This window comes from Schistosoma haematobium, chromosome ZW, assembly GCF_000699445.3.
Source record: "Schistosoma haematobium chromosome ZW, whole genome shotgun sequence".
Taxonomy (NCBI): Eukaryota; Metazoa; Platyhelminthes; class Trematoda; order Strigeidida; family Schistosomatidae; genus Schistosoma; species Schistosoma haematobium.
In genome coordinates this window covers 31076866-31103812 of record NC_067195.1, presented here as the reverse complement: position 1 = coordinate 31103812, position 26947 = coordinate 31076866, and the positions used below count along the sequence as shown (strand labels likewise).

The following is a 26947-nucleotide window of genomic DNA, read 5'->3' as shown; positions in this document are numbered from 1 at the left end:
AATGATTCAAGTGATTATTATTATTATTATTATTATTATTATTATTATTATTATTATTATTATTTCCCACATTATTCACCCTCTTTTATACGTATACAGCGGCTCGTCTTTGGTGGAAATTCGACTGTATCTAAACGATCTCGAGTCACTGACTGGTCGAAAAGTGAATGCTACCATCGAATACGAATACTGAAACTGTCTTTCTGAAATCACGTATACCATTCAAACTGGCTTCGTTCAACGTTCGCACACTAACGCAGTTCGGGAAACAGATAGGGTCGGTTATATCTTTATAAAGTCTTAATATCGACTTCTGTCGTATACAAGGCTCTAGTTAGTACTGCAGATTCGCTCTTCATCTGTCGCTTTTGTTTTACGTGCGCTTACCCGGGGACCCTGTGTCATCTTCGTCTGGTCTTGCTGGCGTTGGTGTCGCACTAAGCGCCAGAGCTGAGGCAGCACTAATCCATTGGATCCCCATCAACAGTCGGTTATGTGCTGTTAGATTAGAAAGTTCAATCAAAGTGAGAAGAAATCGGCCTGAAAAACGATGTCTTTTCGTCATCTCCGCCTATGCCCCGACAGATTGCAGCCCGGATGCAATCAAGGATGAATTCTACCACCAATTATCTGTTCTTCTCCAGAAAGTGCGTTCGACAGATATTTTAGTACTAGCCGGAGACTTGAATGCTCGGGTCGGGCGTCTAAACACAGAAGAGAGTCGTTTAGGTGGCCGATGGGGAGTTGTTGGTCGCAGGACAGATAACGGGGACCGTCTACTGCAACTGTCCACAGACCACAACCTGTTTCTGGCTAGCACTAACTTTCGGCACAGTCATCGCCGATGTGCCACCTGGCATCCTCCTTCTGCATCTCAAGCCTGGACTCAGATCGATCACATCGCGATTAGCTACCGCTAGCGTGGTTGTGTACAAGACTGCCGCTCCTTTTGGAGTACCCCTCTGGACTCTGATCATGCCCTGGTCTGCGCCAATCTCACCTTACTTCCCAGTGGCCAACAAAGTGACCGCCACCAAAGGATTGATGTCAGCAAGTTGGTTGCAACTTCTGTTGCTAGTAAGTATCGAACCGAGCTAGCTTCTATGCTAGCTACCATTCCACCGAAAAGTATAGATGAGCATTGGTTGCAACTTCATGACGCCATGAAAATGGCGGGTACAGTCAGTTGTGGGTTCACGACGTTGTTTACAAAGGTTTGGGAGCTAGAGAGTGTACCAACGTCATGGAATGAGTCGATAGTTGTCCCTATCTTTAAAAAGGCTTCACGTCGTTCCTGTAACAACTATCGGGGATAAGTCTACTTCCGATTGCGTCCAAGCTATTGGCTTTCGTCATACTTCGTAGGTTGTTCAAAACCCGAGAAAGATCAACTAGTGAGGAGCAGGCTGGGTTTCGTTCTGGTAGAGGATGTATTGATCATATCTTCACCCTTCGCCAAATGTTAGAACACCGCCATACTTATCAAAGGCCAACAATCGTAGTGTTTCTTGGCATTAGGGCTGCCTTCGATTCGTTGGACAGGACTGTTCTCTGGGATTGTCTATTGAAGAAGGGTGTGCCTGAGAAGTTTATTAACATCCTAAAAGCCCTATATACAAACACCTCAGGCAGAGTGAGGGCATACAACCACCTCTCCATTGTTCCATTCGAGCAGTGGGGTTACACAGGGTTGCCCAATCTCACCATTCCTCTTCAACTTTGCGATCGATGACATTCTGGAAACAGCTCTGATGGATGTAAGTAATGGTGGTATGGATCCGTTGCCTAGAGAAAGACTTCTCGACCTTGATTATGCGGATGATATTGTCTTACTGTGCGATAATACCCAAGGCATGCAATCCGCACTTAATCAGTTGGCAATCAGTGTCCGTAGGTATGGTATGTGCTTTGCACCTTCGAATTGCAAAGTACTTCTACAAGACTGGCAGGATTCTAATCCTGTACTCACCCTGGATGGTGAGCAGATAGAAGTAGTCGAGAAGTTCGTGTATCTAGGTAGCTGCATAATTGCTGGTGGTGACGTGAGTGGTGAGGTCGATTCACGTATAGAGAAAGCTAGAGCCGCTTATGCCAATCTGGACCACCTTTGGCGCCTTCGTGATGTTAGTCTGGCTGTAAAAGGTCGAATCTACAACGCGTCGGTGAGAGCAGTCTTGCTCTATGCTTGTGAAACCTGGTCTCTCCGAGTTGAGGACGTTAGACGACTCTCTGTGTTCGATCATCGCTGTCTCCGAAGGATTGCTGACATCCAGTGGCAACACCATGTTAGTAATGCAGAGGTTCGGCATCGTGTGTTCGGGCACAGAGATGATAATGCAATCGATGTCACCATCTTGAAACACCGACTTCGGTGGCTTGGACATGTTCTACGAATGTCGTCCCAGAGAATTCCACGTTGTGCATTATTTGCCGACTCTGGGACTGGTTGGAAAAAGCGGAGAGGTAGTCAGTGCATGACATGGTGTCGTGGCATGAAAGAAAGCTGCAAAGGACTTGCTTCTGGCGGTCCTTCACGACTCCCTGGTCGGGGTCCTAGAGATGGTGCTACACAGTGGCTAGAGACGTTATCAGATATGGCTCAGAATAGAAGCCAGTGGCGATCCTGCTGTAACTTTATTTTACTTTTTTCATAAAAAAGGATGTAACTTCTTTAACTGAAAGAATTCTTCCTAATTGTACTTTCGCTAACTGAATTCTTCCTCCCGTTATTAATATTTCACTCACGTACTAATTTCTGTTCGTTGTTGTTCCCCTTTTTCTCATACGCGCCTTACATTCGCTATTGGCGATCGTGCTGCAACTTTATTTCACTTTCTTCATAAAAAAGACATAACGTCTTTAAGTTGGAGAATTCTTTGTGGGTGTACTTCTGCTAATTGACCTGTCTCTCCCATTATTATTATTTCATTATCATACACTAATTTCTGTTCATTGTTGTACTTCTTTTCTTCTTATACGCACCTTATATTTATCTCTTCACATTCTCATTATTTTTCTGTGGCGCATATGTATTTGGTGCCCCCTTGTATCGGTGTTTATGTGTTCAAATAGATAAATAAATTTAATGAGTGCGTAATCTACGGAACCAATAAATCAACCGTTTCAATTAGTAAATAGAACTTAATTTCGGGGTTACATTTTGCATCTTCCTGATGGTTAGTAAGCTTGTTTGATAGTAATCCATATGGTAGATAAATTACGAAAAGTGATGCAAATATAATTCAGTAATGAAATATAACCATACACGCAATAATGTTCGCGGCACGTAATTTGTGAGAGCTTAAAGCACTATTTAGATACTTACAGAAAGATACGCAGATTGTGTTTGAACCCAATTTATATTCTTTAACTCTTCATAACCTCATTGTTATTGTGTGATGCATATGTATTTGGTGCCCCTTTGTACCAATATTCATGTGTTCAAATAAGTATATAAAATAAGAGAGAAGAACCAACAAGGACTCAGAGTGGACTCTAGTCTACTCGTACTTGTTAACGCGTCATTGGTTCAGGACAGGGCCAATGTCATACAAGTCGGTGTTCTCATTGGCAATTTAGTCACGTGATATTTGACAGGGCAAAAGCCATAACAGTACTCATAAATACTATCGTATCAGGTTTCCAAATTCCTTGATTACTCGGTTAGCGAGTAATGGTGGCTTTCAGAGGGATCGACGACAATACTCATCCTAATAAAAGTCTCACTATTAGTAATAAAAATAAATTGCAACTATGATGCGAAAACGGAGTTTAGAAATTAAAGCAGTCGTGCACAAATCACAGAACGCTAAAATTACGATCCAACCCAATCACCGAAACAGCAGAATGGTGAGCAAAAATTAGTCGTTTTTGGCATATCAATACGTCACCCACCACATGATTTGTCTTGTTTCTACATTAACATTTAATGAATAAATTAATTAATAAATAATCAGTTTCTATCTATAAAGAGGGCAAACCGAGATAAATATAATAAGGTGGAAGCATAACTCAGTAAACAAATATAACGTCATATGCAAGTTCACTAGTCACAACGGTATTGTGATTGCCACTGAAATTACTGAAACACCAACTAGGGGAATGTAAGTGGAACGTATGGCTTAGCAGTCCCAAGTTGAATATCTAGATTAAACAATCACAAGATGTATCTGGGTCGTTTAAAAACTTTACTCTGCCGGAATGTCAACTATGAACGAATTCACCAAGTGAGAAATATTACAACTGAACTGATAGACACACAATAAACACTATGTAAATATGTTCCAACTATGAACGCGATAGTGAAAAATAACAGAGCTCAACTAACTTTTTAAATTCACCACTAGATGGGTGAGAATTCAGATTACTTTTCATACTGTTCTGCTTTTCAGATACACAACGGGCAGAGATTTGTGATGTCGCAGAAAACAGAGTAGGAATCGCTAAACGAACAAACTTATCTTCAAAATATTCCAAACCATTAACAGAATCACAAAATTGTTTCACTGAATCTTTTAAAATGGTCAAATTTTCTTTAGGTGAAATATTTTTTACCAAATTCCATGTAAAATATTCTGAATTTTCGAAACTGGATTTTGGAAGAGATACACTATCTTCAAGGCTTGACAAAAGAGTAAACTTTAACTGAAAAATGTTTTTATACAAAAAGAACAGAAAGATACTAAGCATCATACTTTAATTACTAGTGGTATAAATTTTAACTATCCAAGTTCGAAATAATGAAGTTAGGAAACTGAAAGTTTCACTTATAATCCAATAATTCCTACTTGGGAATAAATAGATAAATCATATAGTAAATCCATTTCCGGATAATTCGATAATTGCCCTATCTCCATCATGAATAATCCGTAACATGCAGGCAAAAGGAACAAGTGAATTTTCAAACTGAATTAATACTTCGCCGGAATCTCCTTTATGTCTGCAAACATGATGAGATAAAGTTATCCGTTTCATAATTGGAAGAAAACTGGGAGGTGAAATGGAAGGTTTGGGAGACTTAGGCATGAAGCTAGTTTATTTTAATAATACGCTTGCATTTGATATTGACCAACATGGTAATGCTATCCATAAATATATATTACTTGGTACAACAAATATGTTTTGCAATACGTTAATATGGAAACCATTTTGATATATCTAATCATTGTTGTCACCTTATGATTTTTGTTTTTTACTCGTAAAAGTAATTTTCGAAGTGTTTATCTGATCCCATAGTTTATATCATTTCTATCGATAAACAGCGTACCTTACCTTCACACAAAGGCTTTCACATTTTACTTTGTCTAGTACATATTAGTTAATACAACTCCCTGATAATGAGAAGTCAATACAATATTCAAGGAATTTCAATTAATCAAGAGTCTGGTACACTCAAAATAATTTCATGTGACACGTCACGGTACAAAAAAGTAACACCATATGATAAAAAGTAAAGATATTGCATATAAATAATAAAAACAAGTGTGGCCAATTGTCTTTCTAAGAATAGTTTAGTTATAACGTTGAATACGTCCAAATAAGAACATCCACCATCATTTCAATCATCAAGGCCATATTGTGAATATGTAAATCTTGAGCCCTTACAGAAGCACTATGTACACATTATGTTCACAGGAACGAGGGTGAATGATTCACCATACACAATAAGAATATTAGTGAATCTCAGGAAAATAAATTGTAGAAGTTATAAACGGAGGGAAATGTTGACGACTGTAATCTCAAGTAAAAACTAATTAGTTAGCATTGTAACAACTAGTCTTTGTTATTCGAATATGAAACGTAGCTTGAGATTTGAAGTACAGTGAAGTTGTATAAACATAAACATCTAATGACTTGATAAAAAAACAAAGAGTCGCTCAGGTTAAATACTACGACCGAATAAGTAACACTTTGAGTAAACTTGCCAACTTTTATCAACCAAGATTATCAAACCGTATGTTGTGTATGCTACGTTACTCTCAACATTGATAGGGCTGAAGTAGAAGTAAGTCCTAAGGATCTACAGTACACACAACACCGAGCTATAAAATTAATGAGGGATATTTTCAGGAATACTGAGAACGTCACGATAGTAAACGTTAATCGTTGAAATCACTGCTTAAGATTGTCAGAAAACGATTAGAGTCATGCAAAGTTTTGACATTTTTATCTTGCTCAGATACACGCTAACCTACCTAGTTTGAAAAGCTTCTTGTAACCAATTTCATTAAACCCGATTTTTGCGACTAAAACAATTTTATATGTAATTGACAAATCACTAATCCGGGAAAATTTAAGTGGAAAAGTGTGAAATCTGGATCATATATTTATACATTATCTATGTGATTTTCGGTTTAAGTTTATAAGCAAGATATTACCTGCACTGGATCTTTAGAATTTCTGTGTAGCCTCATATAAACTGAAGAATCACAAGTATCAGTTTCACATGAATATACTATACTGGTTTCATAAAAACGTGGCAAGCTCGAATCGCATAGATAAACAGCCAACAACATGGGTGAATTGTTTGTCGAATTCATGTATCCCAAATAATCACCTTTGACCAATCTATTTATTTGGGTTTCATTGATCAAAAGAAATTGTAAGCAAGCTTTCCATATGCGAAAATCACAAGCTCCTTTAACCCCAGAAATCCATCTTGAATTTATAAAACATTTTAAAAGATGGATCTTATTTGAATTTTATAAAAGTGTACAAAGCATATAAAGGCATACGGTTATAAAACAAATAAAATGTATTTTACGGATAACAAACTAAAAATATGAGTAACCGTACGTCATGTAATTCTAAATTAGTGTAAACAACTAAATGCAATGAATTTTTCTTTTTACGACATTATACAGCAATAGTAGTGGCTTCATATAATTATATTTCTTCAACGTACGTGACCTAGAAAAATTTTTTGTGAAAAGAATGTCAAAAAGAAATCTGGAATGAAACGTTTTACAATGTCTGCATATCTAATCTCGCTAAGTACATGTATTAGCTCTACACTGTAGGGTACACTCATGTTTGGACAATACTAATCTCCTGTTCACACAAACGCAGATTTGAGCTCTTCATTCAATACCTGACAGTCGATATAAAATGAAAATAAACACTACATTGAGAATGATCTTTATGAGGAACCGACGATCTAAATTATACGTCTAGTTGTGCTCATCTAGTTCTACATGCCTTAAATTGCACTATTTCGAGAGTTCTTAGTTAGGAAATCGGTTCAAATACTTCTAATTATCATACCACTTCAGTTTTTAAATTCACAAATTTCAAAATATTCGTTTGATTAGTTGTCAGTAACAATGACCTGCAGCCACTTGGTTAGTTTCAAAAATTCTGACTTTAGTTTGACAGTAATTACCTGCAGACCCAATAGTACTTGGTAATAAACTCCTAGGTGTAAAGATGGAGTACTGTCAAGGACTCTGAGAATCAACTCATGAGCCAAGGCTTATGGTTACATAGGAATGTTGTATGCATCCTATGCTTAGCACACATCCATACTAACCAACACCATTTTCGATTTGGTGTCCAATTTTACAATAAGGTAACAATGTGAAAAAGTTCAAATTAAACTGATAGTGACTTTAGGAAACTGATAGTAATGAATATTTAATATATCAAGGTTTAGTTGATGAAAAAGATGGTTTTGAAAGTTATTAAAAATAAACATTTAAAAAGACAAAGAGGTGGTTAGAGTTTTAAATTAAGCTGTTATTTATGAGTCATGAGAACCGAAAGAAGTAACCGATTTATTGTTTGATCTATGATAAGACTGGTTGAAAGGATTAACATATTGAAAGAAAATTTTGTCTCACATTCCGATGGGAGATGAGGTTAGAATAGTTGCATCCGTATCCAAATGAAGTGAAATTTTCCCCGTGTTAGTTATGTTTAGATAACTAAAAAAGAAACAATTAGAGTAAAATAGATACATACCCAAAACGTATTTCAGATCCTCTATAATAATCATTTGAAGATTCAGTAAATTCAGACAGATGAAAGTTAGGTGTCTCCAGGCATTTTACGAGTAATGATGAAACTAAGGATGGTTTACCGATCGGCGTTAGATTCACTAAATAGTCTAGAACCAAACATTCCACTTTAAACTTCGAAAAGTACATTTCGGAGGTCAAATCTTGAGGTTTGTCAATCCTTCCATCCCTGTTATTGCCGTTTTTTGTAACACAGGCGTATGCCCAGAACTGTATACAATTGGTGATATCCAAACTTAAGGGCTTTAGAGTATAATCATTCCAAATAGCTTGAATGGCACAATCTAAAGACTGGCTTTCTGCACTGCTAAAAATATCGTATTTAGCAAGCTAGTTTTTAGAAAATCGTGAATTTACAATCTAAATGGAAAATAATACCTTAAAAGGTATCAAAAACTCATCAGGGATGTTTGATTGACAATACTGTTTGTTCTGTTCAATTCTATTCACAATAACATTCAAGCTGGAAACTCCAACAAATGAGTATCTTCCATAAAGATATGTTTTTAGGCTATTCTGCCGGCACTGCGTGATCATTCTGTATGCTAACTTGCAAACTTTCTTAGGAATCATGCATTTCACACTACTGTAAAAAGCTCATCTTTTAAGGAAAACGTCTTACCATTGTGATGATACTGATCCAAAGGAAAACATTGTGTCATTGTCTTGCCCTTTATTGACATGACTGGCCATTAAAATGTGTATAGCTACAAAAATAAAAGTTCAGATCCTGGAATATTCGAATTAACTACATACAAAATGATTGCAGACATAATAACTAAACCAAAACTTGATTTTAAAAAGGCATTTTATAAGAATCTAATAAAGCGGATTATGGACATTATCATCAAGCTTATATATCTTGACGAAAAACGAGTAACTGCACTTTCCTCTCCCTCTATTTATATTTGCGTTAATGTAGAATAATTCATATCAACGTTCTACTGTATACAGTGGCATATATCTTTGTTACTTGTAGTTGAGACATTTACAGGATTAGCCACCATCTAAAGCATCCCTAGAAGTCTAAATACTGTTCAAAAAAGCTGAGGATAGAACACCGTCTGTATGATTAAGTGGTCCATAGTCTAGAATCTTCGCGAAGTCTGACAGTATCATCAACTGCAGATGGAGTATTTGAAGAAGAAACACATAGATAATTAAGAGATAAACACGAAACAGCTGACGCAATAACAGTATTCATAGAGACCAAAAAATAAACAAAATCAAACAAAAACGTCGGAGTGAGGTTTACAAATTTTATTCTTAGTTGAAAGCAAGTAAGATAAAAGAACTACAATAGGTAGCAAAAAGATGATAAGAGCAAACAATATAAATATAGGAAAAAAGCGGAGCAATAATTAAATGGGGATTTGTTTCTTTATTTTGCTAGTGGAGACAAAAAGCATGCTAATGATATTGTGCCATGACAAAAATGGCTTTGAACTATTAGTTCTATGAAGGCATCTTAATCATGATGTCCTAATGATGTAAAAATGGCCGAAAACCTATTCTTAGAGGTAAAATTAAGCCTAACGATTCGCTTGGAATGTAGCGAAACTAAAAGGATTATTTCGAATGTCTGAAAATAGTCTTATTGGTTATATTCAGCATTTTGGACTTGGAAATGTCAGCATTTAAATAATATAAACACAAAACATGTTGACAAAAGTTTGAAACCTGAAAAGTTATATAAGATCCCTTTTGCACTTCAAAGCCGTCAATATTACATGAACACGGATTCGCTCAGTTTTGCCTAAACTTGTGAAGTTCGACCCACAGGTGACACAGACACAACCTTTTTTCAAGTCAGTATTTATCCATCGCCTTGTCTGGAAATGTATGGCTGTAAGCATTTCTCAAGAAACATAGTTAACCAAGTGTTTCACGAAAACCTGGTTTTAGGTAACAGAACTTATTAAACACGTCTTACTAAGGAACTACACATTTGTCACGAAAGTTTCACAAAAATGAGCAAACTTATATTCACTTCATAAGTGCAAGAACGTATAAAGCTTCAGTCTGTATAAAGATGGAAATCGAAAAATCACCAAAACACACCACTGAGAAAGTTTCATACACATAGTTCCCTTTATAATCTTGAAAAGAGAAAGAACAAAGATTTCAGCAGAATGGCATGGATTCATTTTATTTCGCTTGGTTCTTGCCAGCTGCTCAAAACCTGTTATATTCAAAATTCATAATTACAAAGTACGTTCAGTCTACTTACATGAAAGATTTTAGTTGAAATGACAAAGTAAATGATTCAAATATCGAATGTCGGGTAAAATTCATTAACATTATTCACGACCTTAAAATCAAGGCTTGCAAGGGCTTCCGAAAACCCTTCGAAGTTTATCGATAACTTATCTAATATAACGCTCAATAATATAGAAGCAGAAGTCTTATCACTTGGACTCAAATTTTACATACCGAAAACAAGTACTGACAGGATTGACATAGAAGCTCAATTCGTAAATTTACTTGACCAGTTAAGAGACATGCATCCAATGAATGAAGTAAAGGTGTGGTTCAAATTAAGGTTAGTTGATATTGCCAACCAACGTTGCGTTTCATCGACATTCAAGTCCAATACTGCATTCAAAGAACATCTGACAGCGTTAAGAAACACCAAAAAAATAACAAGGTAGTGATCTTGAGTTCAGATAAAGGTTCATCCTAATGAATACAACTGATTATATCACTAAGATGAACTCAATCTTAGACGAACAACTGAGATTTAAGACAGATAAATTCAAAAAGGATTAGAAACATATACATTAAGAGATTCATTGCAATTTGCTGACAGACTAAATCGTATGAATATTGCCGGTGAGTGCGTGGTTTCTTTTGATGTAACATCCTTCTTGACCAAGAAACCACTTTTGAAACTACTGATATAACTTTACAGAATTCTGATCTCCCACCTTTATTAGTCCCAGCATTCAGAAAACTATTTGTGTGCCCAAAGGACGTCCAATTCTGGTTTAATAACACCATATTGCGTCAAGTTGATGGTGCAGCAATGGAAAGTTCATTAGGTCCAATTTTGGCAGATATTTTTGTAGGATATCTTGAAAACACGGTGTTTAAACAAGCGATTAGCGAAATAACGGGATATTCCAGATATGTTGATAACGCGTTTATTGTCTGCGACAGTAATCAGAATGCAACCCACCTGTTGGAACTCTTTAACAATGTTCATCCCAATATACAACTTACTTTGGAACACTAGAAGAGTGAAATGTTCCACTTCCTTGATATTGTCATACAACCGTGAGAAGACAAGATATTTCAACGTTCATTTTATCGAAAAAGTACTTGAAATAGTCTTTATTGAATTTTAATAACTTTTATCCAATAAGATTTTTTAAAAAAGCATTAGTCAAAACACTATTTTAAAGGGAAGAAGGATTGGTGAACGCTGAAAAATGCCTAAGAGACAACTGCTACCCACAGAAATTTAGGCAAGACTATAATTCATGGACGAACCAATCAGGTGTAAGATAACAGGTCATGGGTTTTTGTGAGAAACTCATTCATCCATTTGACTAAATAGCGTTTTGGCATTTTAGCTTATGTCAGTTCATGAAAAACCTAGATCTAATTCCTAACCCTAGCCGCCAACTACAGATAACTCAAACTCATCGGACCGGCCTATAACCCTCATTTAGTCCTAGTCAGTAGGTGGATATTCTCAAGGTAACTTAAGTGTTACTCAAAGGTCGTCCGTCAATGATGGCCTCACTTAAATTTATTGACAATGTAAAAAATCTAAAGGAAACATGACGGACGTGACCATAGTTAGTAGAAAAAACAATATATACATATGTAAATCTCATCTTCAAGAGTGATAAAGTCGCAACCTCAATCAGCAGGATGCCTAACGCTGAATTATCCAGAACTTAACCGGCAGCCAAACTATTAATTTTATATAAAAAAACAAGTTCAGTAACCCAGTCAAAGGTCGACAAGCACTAATTTCATTTTACCGCCAACTGTGCTCATAAACTAACGTGTACCTGACAAAGCTGCTACACTGGCCGAACAGTGGGGAGAGTATACCTTAGATTTTTGAGTACGTTTCAAAGAGACTGAGAACAAGAGGAAGAACGACTTTAAACAGTGAAATTACTAAACATCTCTTGGATACAGAGCATCAAGTCGATACCTTGCAATCTTCCAAGATGATTAATAAGCAGCCAAGATCGTCTTATCAAGTTTGCCGAAGCCACTGCTATCAGGCGTCAAAAACCTGATTTATGTATTCAACAAGGGGATGGTTACTAATTTTTCCTCACCTCAGTGACAAATACCACTCCATTGCATTCTGTAGCTTTTTTCAACCTTCTTCCGGTTAATTACACCATTACGTCTTTTTATTTAAACTGACTTCTAGATTAGTGATCTTATATTATTAAGAGAGCTTTACTCATTTGACTCTCACTTATCAGCATTTACTCACTGAGTAACCACTTGTATCTGCCCATCTGGACTCTCGTTACAGTCAGAGTTGTAGAATATTCTACGTAAGATATGAATTTACAGTATTTTATTCAGTCTATTAGGTCTATTTACACCTTTGAAATAGATACTTATGTCTTCAAAATAACTTCCGATTAAAATGTTTCATGTTAGTAGTTCGAACGCACTTTGTAATTATGAATTTTGAATATAACAGGTTTTGAGCAGCTGGCAAGAACCAAGCGAAATAAAATGAATCCATGCTATTTTGCTGAAATCTTTGTTCTTGCTCTCATTAAGATCGCGAAAATGGTCTGACTATAATTTGATGTACATCTCCGGAAATAAACTCCTTACACAAAATTTACTGTGACTACTGAAGTAGCAATATTGATGCACTTGTTACTAAGAAATTGTTTCGCACATAAAAATATATATTTCTCCTTTAAATTGGTTACAATAACTTGAAGGGTATGAGAGTTTCTAGCCCATGGGCAGTCAAAAAACCTTAAAAATGTACTGTATCTCCCTGACAGCAAATCAAGTCATCATAAAATAAGACGATACAGCTGTTGTGGATGACGCCATTTCACTTATTAGATAGGAAAATTGATTAAAATTCACTAGAAAATACCTCTATAATATTTTATCATATTGCTTTCTGATAAAAAACAAAAGTTAAATCCAAAGCTTACATCGTTCTCCTTGATGATGAAGAAACATGCAAGTATATAATCTTATCAAATCACTCCTGGCATAACTTACGCACCTGTGAGAGGATTCAAAACAGACTGACCTCCAGTTGTTACAACAAACAACGTAGAAACCAATCTAAACAAACACATGCCCAATCTTTATTGCGGAAATTCAATATTGAATTTCTTGCATAGAATTGGTTTGAAATTATCAATTACATTCAAACCAAATACCGCTTATGAGAACATTATTGCTGTGAATTTTTTTTCAGCAGTCAGTTTCTCAAACGGTCCCCAAAAGCTACAAGCAACCTACAATCATCAAGAACCGCACTCTTCGTCCGCTAAACCGCAAAAGGCACTGCTGGGCAGAATACAAACGAACTGACGGCAATGAAGCGTACAGGCAATACAAACATATAAGGAATATATGCACGAAGGCTATAAGAGAAGACAGGCTTCGGTACCAGACAAAGCTTATGGATAAATTTGTCTCTAATCCGAAAAGCTTATTCCGTTATGCAGCCTCTCTTCGTCAAGCAAAACTTGAGTTCCCCAACTGCTAGATCCTAACGGCCCAACCGACTACGACAGCGACGCCGCTAACCTTTTGGCTGAACAATACTCTCGAACATTTCAACCGACCCACATCAACTATACTGAGGACAGCTTCATCTGCAACTGCACAGGACTTTCCGTAGTGAACCTGAGCGCTGACTTGGTGTTCCGGAAACTGCAGCACCTGAGTAACGACATTTCTTCTAGCCCAGATATTGTCCATTCTGCTATACTGAGGGGAGCAGCCTCAATCAAGGCAACGCCGCTTAGCGTGATGTTCTCACACTCACTAAGTCGAGGAAAATCGGAAGCTGGCTCACATCACACCAATTTTCAAAGGAGGTCGGTGCAGTGAACCTTCAAATTACCGACCGATGGCTTTTCTCTCCATACCCTCAAAAATCATGGAGTCCCTGATATGCGATGGTAAACATGACTATTTACTGTCCTTAAATTTCTTCTCACCCAAACAGAATGGTTTTAGGAAGGATTACTCTTGTATAACCAACCTTCTGACTGCGGTAGACAGATGGACAAGCATCGTCAATCGTAAGGGGAAGGTTGATATCATTTACCTTGATTTCTCAAAGGCTTTTGATAGGGTTAACCATATATGTATTATCAATGAGCTCAAACGATTGCGTTACTGACCAACTCTGATTAATTGGCTTACTTCATATCTGGAAAATCGATATTTTAAGGTCAGAGTTAACTTCACTTTATCTCAGGCTATGGAATGTCCTAGTAGGTTACCCCAGGGCTCAGTACTATGACCTCTTCTCTTCTTGGTTTATATAAATAATCTTCCTCAACAGGTAACGTCAGACTTATTACTTTTTGCCGATGACGTGAAACTTTGGAGAGAGATACGCAACCAAGACGATATACAGGCACTTCAGGAGGATCTGACTCGAATTCAAAGTTGGGCAGACGATAACGCACTTGCCTTTAACACGTAATAGTGTAAAGTAGTCCATCTGCGACATGTCGCATACTACAGTTATAACTTAGGAAACTCCTCCCTAGTAGTATCTCGAGTCGAAAAATATTTGGGAGTCCTGGTGCTCTGCGATCTAAAGTCTTACGCTAACTGTGACAAAAATGCCTTCCGAGCAAACCTTGCACTGGTGACATTGAAGCGCATTTTTGGCCAGTTTGACGGAACAACTTTCCACATAATCTTCAACAGTTTTATTCGTCCCTATTTAGAGTACGGGAACATAGTATTTCCTCCCTCACTCCAAAAAGATAAGGACACTCTGGAGTGTATCCAACGGCGAGCCACGAAATCAATTCGGGGACTCAAATTCAAAACCTTATGAAGAGTGTTTCGTGCCTTAAGGTAACCCTCGTGCTATTGATAGAAGAAACCAGACAAGTAGTGAATAGGTCTTTATTTCGATCTTCGCGCAGTCACAGTGGAGTGTGGGATTATTTGTTCAGACAAACAAAGGCTCTCAACATTCAATATAAGATAATAGGGAGTATAACGCTTATAAAAATAAGGAAGTGAATGAATACTTGAACAATACTGTTTTGGCATATGCTTGGTTGTTTGTGGTCAACTCTTAACCAACCAACCTAAGCTGTTACAAGTGCTCTCAATCACTGAAGCTTTACCCATTAGAGTATAGGCGTCTTAGAGGTGACCTTCTGATGGCTTACAGTATCCTCAACACTTCCGGATATATTCTTAAACCCTACTTATGCTTAGTCCCAATATAAGCTTAAGGGGTAACACCCAGAAACTGGAGACACAACATAGCAGAACGGACTGTAGACACAACTCCTATTACTTAAGAGTTGTCAAATGCTGGAATTCGCTGCCGACTGAACTAGTCCAAGCGACTTCCCAGGAGTCCTTTAAGAGGAAACTTGACCCATTATTAAGGACAGGATAAAATCTTATTATGAGTTACCGATTTTTTTTGTAATCTATTATAGTTAATCTGCCTAGGTTCCTGCTTGGAGGTATTGGTGATCCCCTGCTACTAGACACTGAAGCCTGTTAAGCGAAGGCTTCTTCTATTCCGTCCACAACCATTTGAACCGTTTGAATACGCTTTGATTAAGTGTAATCCAACATGTATTGAGGTGACAATGAGTCTGTATAAAAAGAACTGAAATTCGGTTTTTGCTGCACCCTTGAAATTAAAATGTTGAAACCATGGAGCGTTGTCACCTCGAATGGGTGTGGCTTGAGCCGGAATAACCTTCATGATTACGTTCAAGCAACCAATGATTTTGTCATGTTATGATGCGATTTTTATCAAAAAAAAACTAAATTATGCTGTTAATTTTGCCGTGACTAATTATTATTCACCACATCAAACTGAGTTGCACCGAATACGTGCACTACATGTTAAAATGGTATTCTAATTTATAGAATGCTCAATAGTATTCATGGACGTTATGAAGTGGACCGTCAGTGAATGATAGAGAAAGGTATGAATCTAAGTTTACTTTTGGTAACTTGTTTTGAAACCTATGTTTTGATGTCAAAATGATTATAATATTCAGACTTCGAACAGTGTCGCGTCTTTATCACGTAAGTCGACTTACGTGATAAAGGAAATGTGACATCATTTCTCAAGGACTGTTGGAAATATAGTACTACATGCAGTTATTGTCTGTTGGTTAGTGCTTTGGCGTCGTCCATCAGGAAGTGTAAAAGAATTTTCTTGAATGTAATTAATTTTCAATTTCTAACGCCTTGGCAATAATTTATAGCATCAAAGTGGGAAGTGCATTTTGGTTAACGATAAAGAGAAGATGCAAGTGATCTGCATTCCTAGCAAATGGCTGCTGAACAATGATCATTACGTTTTTCACGATGATGTTAGTGAGCATGATATTGTTCATGGTGTTGATTTCGACAGTCGATTCCAGTTGCGAAAATGCACCGTTATGCATCGTTGTGGTAAGTTGTAATCAATTTACATTTATTGTTTTCAGAAGACTACAATGTAGCCCAGGAATTAAAAGTGTATTGAACAACGGTTCTGGGCTACAATACTGACATTACGACTAACGATGAAACGCAGCCTTGTGACGCTGAAAAGCCGAAAAGGTAAATTGTTCAACTTATTATATCACTTGTGTTAGGGCTGTCAAACGAAAAAAACCGATTATTTATTAGCCTCAGAAGAACTAAAGGTTGTTGAAGTTGGATTTGCCCTGGTGGAATTTCCAGTTGTCAAAATTTTGACAGGAAACTTTTCTCCGATTGTGAGGTTTGTACCTACTTTGTCAATACTCATATAGTAGTTCATCAAAAGCTGACGTATCATCACCACTTCCACGTACGTCGACGGAAGTTAATAAACCGTGAGTTGCATTTACTGTATTCCTGATAACAATAGTGTGTGCGATGAAACAAACAAAATGTTAAGAATGCTCCTGAAATCGGTCAGTGAGTTATCTACGAAGATGGACAAAATGCTATTTTTGTGTGAACGCTTAGCCATGGGTGTAACTGAAAGGCGTACAGAGGAAATGGATAGTGATGCTACACATTTCCCATTAAGAACGCATGAGGAGTTGCGTTCTTTAGAGGCAGCTTTAGAAAACCGAAAATTCCGGCATCATTTCGTAAGTTGTAAAAGGTGTTTGAACAAATTTTAGGTGGAAAGATTATATCACCTACTGTGTGAGGATCCTCGGAAATCAGCGAAAGCCAGTCTGCAATACCTCCTTTCGCCGGAACTGGCGAACACTTACACCTTGCACGGAACCAGAAGTAAATTTGGTATTGGTAAGTACAAATTTTACTCGACGGTTCAAAGTAAGTCCACATTACTGTATTAACATATTTTTAGGTGCTTTGTGTTCACCTTTCCGAAGTGCAAGCTGCCCGGAAAAGGATATAATACACGCCATGGCTACAGCAAGCCAGGTTTTCTTGCATGATGCAAAAGATAAAGTACATAAACGTGGACGGCCATCCAAAGAAAGGGTGAGCTAAAACCACTTAACATGTTTGTTATAATACATATTTGTAAAGTTTGTCCTACATTGTTCCTACCTGTTCCCTTTCTACTCTTTTGTATATTGTTTTATACTACTTAGTTAAATTCAGCAAGCAGTTGTAACTGAAGTTCACTTTGGGGATTTCCCCAAAGTTCTCAGGATGATAATTATCATTGTATTTATCAATATAATCACTGTACTTTAATTACTGTAAGGGCTTATTACTTTGTGATCAATACTTAAAGTAATACAACTTTTGTCTTGTCCGTTTCCCTTTCAGCTGGCTTCGCAGGCTTTATCAGACGTAATTGTAAGTTCATTGTTCACATTGTTAAGAACACTGTCATACTGTTGGTACATCATCGACCTTTCACATATCTTAACACGTTATTATACACTAAAAATGATTTTTTTTATTTTTTAGAATATTGTCAATGACAATTCTACAACGAAACGAAAAACTTTGTATACATGAATTATATGTAAATTTATTAACTGTCCAGTGCTTCCAGGTTTTCCATGGTGGTCTCGCTTCAATTGACTCATGATTTCAACCAGTGAAAGTTCTAAAATCTCCACAAAACCCCTTCTGATAATAATCATCTGCTCACTAATGACTGACTTCAAGAGACACTCCTGAAGTTCTAGTGACAAGCCGTTACCCGTGGAGTTCAACCAGGTCTGTTTGAGATATCAGCTCACTGAAGACAATGGTGTACGGCCGCGCAACTTCGTGGATTGGTCGAAGTTAGACATTAACACCGTTGGATGCCTGCTCAGTGGTCTAGTGGTTAAGTGCTTGCGCGCGAAACTATAAGGTCCTGGGGGCGAGGTCGTGGATGCTCACTGCTGAGGAGTCCTATAATGGGACAAAACGGCCGTCCAGTGCTTCCAGGTTTTCTATAGTACGATTTCTTCGCCACTTGCTGTTAATGTTAACTACATACCCCTTCAGTGTTATTTTGGAAAACAGACATTTTTTCATCTAAATGTGCTATTTTCTACAAGGAGGATATGTAGTGCTATGTCAAGCCCACATAGCCTATCCTAGCTTCCGGACAGGCCAGTCTATTCATCCTTTTCGAGTCACGTTTTGACCTTGTTAATTATTAGCTTATCAACCTTGATTGTTTATGTAAGTATATGTGTGCACTTCTTATCATCTTCATTAGATGCCATATGCAACAAATTAAGGACATTTAATACGCGTTTCCAATATAGAGACTATGCAAACGCTGACTGGGAAAACTTTCGATTTCTAATAAAGCACTCTGACTGGGGCAGTTTCTTTACCAGTGATAACCTCTTAGAAACATCAGAAATATTCAATACCACCACCAAATCTGCACTAGACACTACTATACCATCTAAAACTGGTTTTAAAACAAATTCTCCCTATACGAATCAAAAGACTAGGTCTAAAGTGCGAAAACTGGGAAGGACGTACTAAATATATATATATATATATATTTCCACAATGGGAATACATTTCATGCTCCAGATTTCGACATTAAGTGCACCGGCAAAAACTATCTTAGTACCATAAACTTCGACATTAGGAGTATACATACCGCCATTAAAACCCTTAAGCCAAATGCGAGTTATGGTGCCGATGACATCCCTTCAATCCTTTATAAAATGTCAGGGCCGGACATACAGACGCTACTACTCAAAATATACACATTATCTTTAGAGACAGGTACATATCCGGAAACCTGGAAGGTAACGTATGTTCTTCCCAAACACAAATCCGGACCGAGAAACCTGGTTGAAAACTACAGACCTATAAATATCACTCCAGTCATATCACGCATAATGGAAAAAGTGATACAAAATCAACTATCTGATCACCTACTCGAGGAAGATCTAATAGACCCGTCACAACACGGCTTCATTAGGACAAGGTCGTGCAGTACATGTCTGATAGACTTCTTTAACGAGGCTGTTCGTATACGCGACCGGAAGAAACTAGTTATCATACTATACTTCGATATTAAGAAAGCCTTTGATAAAGTACCTCATAATCTTCTAATCAACAGACTTAAGTCAGTTGGAATTGTAGATCCCCTTTTGCAATGGATCAAGTCTTTTTTTACGAACAGATATCAAATAACCAAGATGAACTCTAATACATCTACACCTTGACCAATAACCAGTGGTGTTATGCAGGGTAGTGTCTTGGGTCCATTGCTCTTTATAATCTACATCAACAATATATGCAAGTGTTTTAGCACGGGTAAGACCTACCTCTATGTCGATGACTTAAAAGTCATCTATGAAACTGACATTTGCGATTTACGCAGTACTATGCAAACAATCCAACATGAACTCAACATGGTAGACGACTGGTGCAAACGCTGGAGGTTAGAGCTCAACACAGAGAAATGCGGCTGGTTATGTATAGGAGACATCTCTTAAAATGAAACTAACACTTAGCAATCACACACTGCCTAGACTGGCATCAGTAACTGACCTAGGGGTACATTACTCACACAGTCTTAATTTCTCTGAACACATCTCAGCCAAAGCGTCCAAAATGCGGAAATTGCTTGGCTTCATTCTCCGTAATTTCTATCAAAATGAATCTAAAATCCTTCTTTACAAAGTTTGTGTAAGACCTATCGTTGAATACCGTTCGTTCTTATTTTCCAATCTACGCCTATCTGATATACTAAAGGTGGAAGGAATACAACGAGACTTCACCCGCAAAGTACTTAAATCTGACTCAGTCACTGACTACAGTACCCGATGCCAAGTCTTAGGAATAGCACCCCTTTGGGAGAGAATGCTTAGGTCTAATTTCATTCTCTACTTTAAACTACTCAAAAACCTTACTTATTCAACATGTAAGATAGTTCTTGCTAGAGATTCACATGAATACGAACTTCGAAACAAAGTATCTACGGTCAAAAATGAGAAATACAGATCAAAAACTCGGGAAAACTTCTTCCTTGCCAAGTATGCAATATGGAACAGTCTTTCTTCCGAAATTCGTATGGCAAATGAATTACATACGTTTGTAAAACTGCGTGATCAAGCACTCACTTGCACGTACGAACACATCTGCGCTCCACTCAGACATCATAGGCTCTCTCCATGTTTAGACCAAAATGGACTTCAAGTTCACTTTGCCTTATTCTTCCTACCTTGCAGTTGTATTAGTTACTTTTTCCACCCTAATTCTTCACTTGAAGTAGACAGGTAACTCACTGGACCTATCAATACTGTTCAACTAAACTCGGTCGCTAAGGGACACTCACTACCACCCTCAAACAGTCAAAAGGACAGCACTATCGATTGCCTACTACCAGTGGTCTTGCATCTATGGAGCCTGTTACCAATCAACTCGTTAGGACAACACAAAAAAACATCAGCACCAAGTTACTGTGAGTTTCTTTTTGTTTATGCTGTATACTATCAATCAATCTGTGATATAGATTGTTCTCCTACGCTCACCACTCAGACTGACGTTTCCAATATTATGCTGGATTGACTATTCTACTAAGACAACCTATAACATGCTAACTCGGACATTTACACTAGGATTGTGTGGCTGACATCGGATGAACAAAAAAAGGAAAAAAAATTAGATAACAAAAGATATAGTCATTAGTATTCTTAACACTTCACCCTCTATATAATAAACCGCTTTCCTTGTCTTCAGTAATAAGGATAGGAGGTCTATTGACCTATATTAATCCTTGCAGTTTGTAATACTGTGGAGGTCCAATCTCGTTTTGAATATATTAACAGACGGTTCTGATATCACGTGTTCCGGTAGAGAATTCCAGTAATTCACTACTCGGTGCGAGAAACGGAACTCCAGACGTAAACGGTTTGATCTCGGTTTTTGAACTTTCTTCGAATGTCCTCTCAAATGATCGGTTCTAGACGGAAGCAAAAGATAAGAAATGTTAATACCAAGGTCATCGCTCAGTATACGATAGGCCAATATTAGATCACCCCCGTATTCTACGGTAAGATAGCGGAAATAAGTTAAGGTGTCTCAGTCTGTCTTCATAAGATAGACCAGATAGACCTTGTACCATCGTAGTAGCTCGTCGTTGGACTCGTTCTAGCATATCTGCTTCGTACTTGAAACAAGGACACGCTGCTTGAATCCCGTATTCTAAATGTGGTCGCACATAAATCGGGTATAGTAATCTAAACATTTCATTGTCTAAATACTGGAAAGACCTAAGAATTGACCATAATACCCTATAGCCTTTTGCAGCAGCAGCCTTGCAGTGACTAGTGGTTTTGAGATCATTGCTTAATATGACTCCTAAATCTTTATAGTTTCTTGCTTTGGGTAGCACCAATCCACGTAGTGTATAGTCATACGATTCATCTGAGTTATTTAACTGCATCACTACACTCTTATTAGGATTTACTTCTAGTGACCACCTGTCTAACCATGCCACCAATGAGCTAAGATCGTCCTGTAATACTATTCTATCCGACATACTATGTATGGGTCTCCAAATCTTTATGTCATCAGCGAAGAGTAGAACGGATGACTTTGCTACAGTTGGCAATTCATTTACATAAAGTAAAAAGAGAAGAGGACCTAGGATTGTACCTTGGGGAACCCCACTTTTTACAGGTACCCACGAGGAAAGAGCCCCATTGACCCTTACCCTTTGTCTCCTGTCATGGAGAAAGTTACTTATCCAATCGACGACTGTATAATGGATTCCAAAACGTTCCAGTTTGAATTTAAGACCAGAGTGGGAAACCTTATCAAAGGCCTTACTTAGATCTGTTAAAATCACATCCACGGGAACATTCCGATCTTTTGCAGCAGCCCAATCTTCTCTTGCAATGAGAAGATTTGTCAAGCAAGATAGGCCTTTCCGAAAACCATGTTGTGCCCTGGAGAAAAGATTTTGCCCTTCAACATAGTTTATAACAGCTATCCGAATGATTTTCTCCATCAGTTTTACAACTGCACTAGTTAAGCTAACGGGTCTATAGTTACTAAATCCCTACTCCCAGCCTTATACATCGGACTTATTATGGCGTCTTTCCAGTCTCTAGGAAGTCTGGACTGTCTCAGAGACATGTCGAATAGTATCGCTAATGGTTCAGCAATTTCATCTGATATGGCCTTCATAATCCTAGGATGAATATCATCAGGACCGCTGGACTTATCAGGTTTGAGATGCTGAAGTAGCCTTAAAACAGTACCTTTCTCAATGACTACAGGATCCATCAGCGAGCCGTCACGGTCACGATGAATCGTTGGTCGTTCCTCATTACCAATAGAAAATACTTTACTAAAATATTCCGATAAAGCTCCAGCTTTTTCGGCATCATTCTCTGCTAAGATTAACGGATTATCTCGTATCAAAAGTGATGGAATCCTATCGTTCCTTTGAGTTCGCCTTTTTATGTACGAGAATAACCGTTTCGGACCATATCTAGAATCCCTAACCAACTGTTTTTCGTATGATAGTCTATTCTTACTTATTAACGCTTTACAGGCATTCCTAATCTTACAATAACTGGATCTGTATTGTTCTAAGCCAGTAGAGATGAACATATTCCAGTGATTCTTCCTTTTTCCAAGGAGTTTCCTGATCGTTTTAGTTATCCATGGTAGACTGTTAGTCGGTCTTCGCGGTACCAGGTATGGTATGAACGGGGACGTAACTAGTCTAAATTTTCCTTTAAATACAGACCATGCTTCTTCAACTGATATGCTAGTATCTACTAACCAATCTGTCTTAGCGGCGCATTCCTGAATGGCTGATATGTTAGCTTTCCATACATTTGGGCGAGGTGTAACTTGATCGTACAGCATGTCTCTAGTTCTAAACGCGAATGACAAAACAGCGTGATCGCTGTCCACTAACGGTGGAAGAATATTTAGGTCGACAATATCCTCAGTCTCATGAGTGATTACCAAGTCGAAAAGAGAAGAACCTTGGTTAACACCAAAACGTGTGGGTTTGGATACATACTGCACTAATGCATGCTCCATTATTGTTATCATGAACCTACTATCAAAGGAGTTTATAGATCCTTCTGTGGTCATCTCAGTCCAGCTAATATCAGGTGCGTTAAAGTCTCCTGTTATCAAGCACTCCAAAGATGAGTGTGCTCTAAAATAAAGTCATCAGCTAAGCAGATTGGGCTGCGATAGATGACACCTAGCATAAATGTACTACATCCTATAGCCAACTTACAGCTAATGACTTCACAAGTACCGCTATCATGGGATTCGCTAGTAGGAGCGAATATTTATGCTATTGGCTATATATAACAGGACGCCGCCTCCTTTTCTACATCCATGTCAATCATTCCTGATGTAATGGCATCCGGATAATCCTGGAGTCTAAGTCATGGACTAACCAGGTTTCTGTTACTGCTACTATGAGTGGCTTTAACCTGTCCACTAGTGCTTCTAGTTCATAGAACTTATTTCGTAGACTACGAGCGTTGGCATATAAAACTCCTAAGTAGAACAGCCTATCCACACAGGCCTTGGTAGCATTCGCTTCCAAGACCTGACTATCCGAAAACCCACTAGCCGGAGATTTTCCTCGCCGTTTTGCCGACGGGTTTCAAGTTCAGCTACTGCTTTCTTCCTTTTTATTCTATCTTCGAGAGGCATGTCAGGTCTAACTCGGATGTCAGAATTGTCGTGACAACGAGCGCTACTTAACAAGAGATCACGTTGCTTCTCCGATCCTAGGATTACCTTAAGGAGTCTGCATGGACGAGGTTCAACATTGTCCTCGGTCCTCTTGCCTATTCTAACCAATTTTTTGACCTGAACTCCCTTGGAGTTATCTGGTAAAATACTACGAATGTATTCTCCTAGCTCTTCTAAGTCATGCGCGTGTCTAATTTAGGGGTCAGGGTCGTTTGACTCCCGCAATTTGCTCGCAATGATATTCGATGTTATTAGATTTTTCTTCTCAGTCACGCCAGGACGGGTTTCACTCTTACCATCAGATTTTGGTAGTACAATTTGTGGCTCACAATTTGAGTCCACCAGTGAGTTACTAACTACCTGTGTACTGCCTACAGCTTTTTTTCGTTTCGTTTCGTTTCCTACGTACCGTAGTCCATTTTTCATCCCTCATAACACTGGGACTATTTGGAACGGTGACTGTTTTATCCAGATCTTCGGTTCCCACTAAAGGTGCATTATTAACAATGTCAGTACCAGGTGGTACTACTCCTGTTAATGCCAACGGAGACTTCACTTTTACGTCTGTCAGAGTCGGTCGTTTGAGGCGTCGCGTAACAGCAGGTACTACACTGACACATTCGTCACTGTCAGTGCCCGTGTTGTCAGCGCATATGCCATCGTTTTTCTTACAGGCCAAAGCCAATAGGCTCATAGCCTCCTGTAATAGTAATGCCTTGTTGGCACAGCAAAACATGCAAAGCCAATGTGAGTTAGGCTTCGAACATCTTTTGTATGCAGTGGGACTTAAACAGGTGCACATTTTGTGGAACCACTTATTGCATTCGTCACATTGCATTCCCTCCTCCACAGGGAACAAACACTTTGGTTGTCCACATTTGTGAGTACTACCAACCATTTTAGTCAGATCAAGGTGTAACACACAATATGATCACAGTATGAACACAAATGTCAGTCAACGAATAAAAGGTTACCACAAGACAAACTTGAGCAAGATTTTAAACCTTAACTAAAGTACTTTGATACAGACCAAGAATGCTTTCGAATGTAATAAATACACAAAAGCCGAAAAACTCAATAGAATATCACTTTAATTGCAGTAGATTCCATTAAAGTGTAAATCTAAGTTTTGATACGTAATTTACGATCAAAACAGTTAACTAATTCAACGAGAAACAACACCACTGTCCTTTTTAGTTAGAGCGCGTCTGTACTAGCCTCGAATTCCTTTCCTTCATGTGAGCTTACTTCAACTTGTTAAGCGACACAACTCGTTGTTCTTTATTACTACATCCTCTAATATGGAGCCTCTGACTTCATTTCACTCTAACAAGAGATAATATAAATTCGTTATACCTCTGTCCGTTCTACTACACAATGTTAAGCAACGTTTGGCGTTCATATCCAAGTGCCTTGCTGCTCTTCTGTTCCTCTTTTTTTCTTCTTCTTCAGAAAATTGGTCTGTGGGTACAGCTATGAAAATTCTGACGTCTGGAACAAACTTGACGTACGCGTCCCCTCAAAGTCACGGTTAACAGCAAGCGCCCTACGAGTATACTTCATAACAACTATAAACTTAATAAGTTAAGAAGCATTTTGTTAACCAACAAATGTTGTAATTTATAGATCATGCCTGTATAAATGGCGTGTACCTGCACATGCAGAAATATATTATATATATATATATATATAAGTGTTACAACTTCGTACAATACACTCACCCCTCACGTTTCACTGTACTTTACCAAGTATAGTAAGATTTATCAGAAGGGGTTTTGTGGAGATTTTATAAATTTCACTGGTTGGAATCATGTGTCAATTGAAGCTAGACCACCATGGAAAACCTGGAAGCACTGTACGACCGTTTTGTCCTATTGTGGAACTCCTCAGCAGTGCGCATCCACGACCTCGGCCCCTGCGAGATTCGAACCCAGGACCACTGAGCCGGCATCCAACGGTGTTAACGTCTAACTTCAACCAATCTACGAAATCGCGCGGCCGCACACCATTGTCTTCAGTGAGCTGGTATCTCAAACAGACCTGGTTGAACTCCACGGGTAACGGCTTGTCACTAGAACTACAGGAGTGTCTCTTGAAGTCAGTCACTAGTTGGCGGATGAGTCCCATACTAGGACGAGACGGCTGTCCAGTGCTTCCAGGTTTTCCATGGTGGTCTCCCTTCAACTGACTCATGATTTCAACCGGTGAAAGTTCTGAAATCTCCAAAAACCCCTTCTGATAATAATCATCTGCTCACTAATGACTGACTTCAAGAGACACTCCTGGAGTCTAGTGAGAAGCCTGTAGCGTGGTGTCGAGTCGAAATTGACTATGAACACCGCTTCCAAAAAGCACGTGCCAAAATATCCATTAAATCCCATGGAAGCCAAATATCAGAGGACAGTTAATGGACCAAGTCGAGATATATTTGCTGGCGATCTCGTGGTATCGAACGAATACCAAGATCGTGCCAAGGAATGGTACAAGCGAAAGCAGAAGAAAGGAGTACATGCGAACAGTACAAAAAACCGCGGAACAATGATGGAAGATAATGGAAGCACAAAATGGCTATAATTAGCACAGTT

General features: G+C 38.2%; 1 protein-coding gene across 1 annotated transcript in view; it reads right to left on the bottom strand.

Annotated features, from left to right (window-relative positions):
• Nucleotides 1–13286, bottom strand: part of MS3_00003273 (uncharacterized protein) — a gene marked incomplete at its 3' end in the record, with an annotated part of 34539 nt that extends 21253 nt beyond the window's left edge. The window contains exons 1-8 of the mRNA XM_051211015.1: nt 13249–13286; nt 10449–10627; nt 8638–8722; nt 8394–8601; nt 7960–8345; nt 7839–7922; nt 6378–6657; nt 4328–4644 (exon numbers count right to left, since the gene is read on the bottom strand). Of these exons, the coding sequence (XP_051071046.1) occupies nt 4328–4644; nt 6378–6657; nt 7839–7922; nt 7960–8345; nt 8394–8601; nt 8638–8722; nt 10449–10476 (1388 nt within the window). The 5' untranslated portion in view covers nt 10477–10627; nt 13249–13286. The remainder of the gene's footprint in view (nt 1–4327; nt 4645–6377; nt 6658–7838; nt 7923–7959; nt 8346–8393; nt 8602–8637; nt 8723–10448; nt 10628–13248) is intronic.
• Between the last annotated feature and the right edge of the window lie 13661 nt (nt 13287–26947).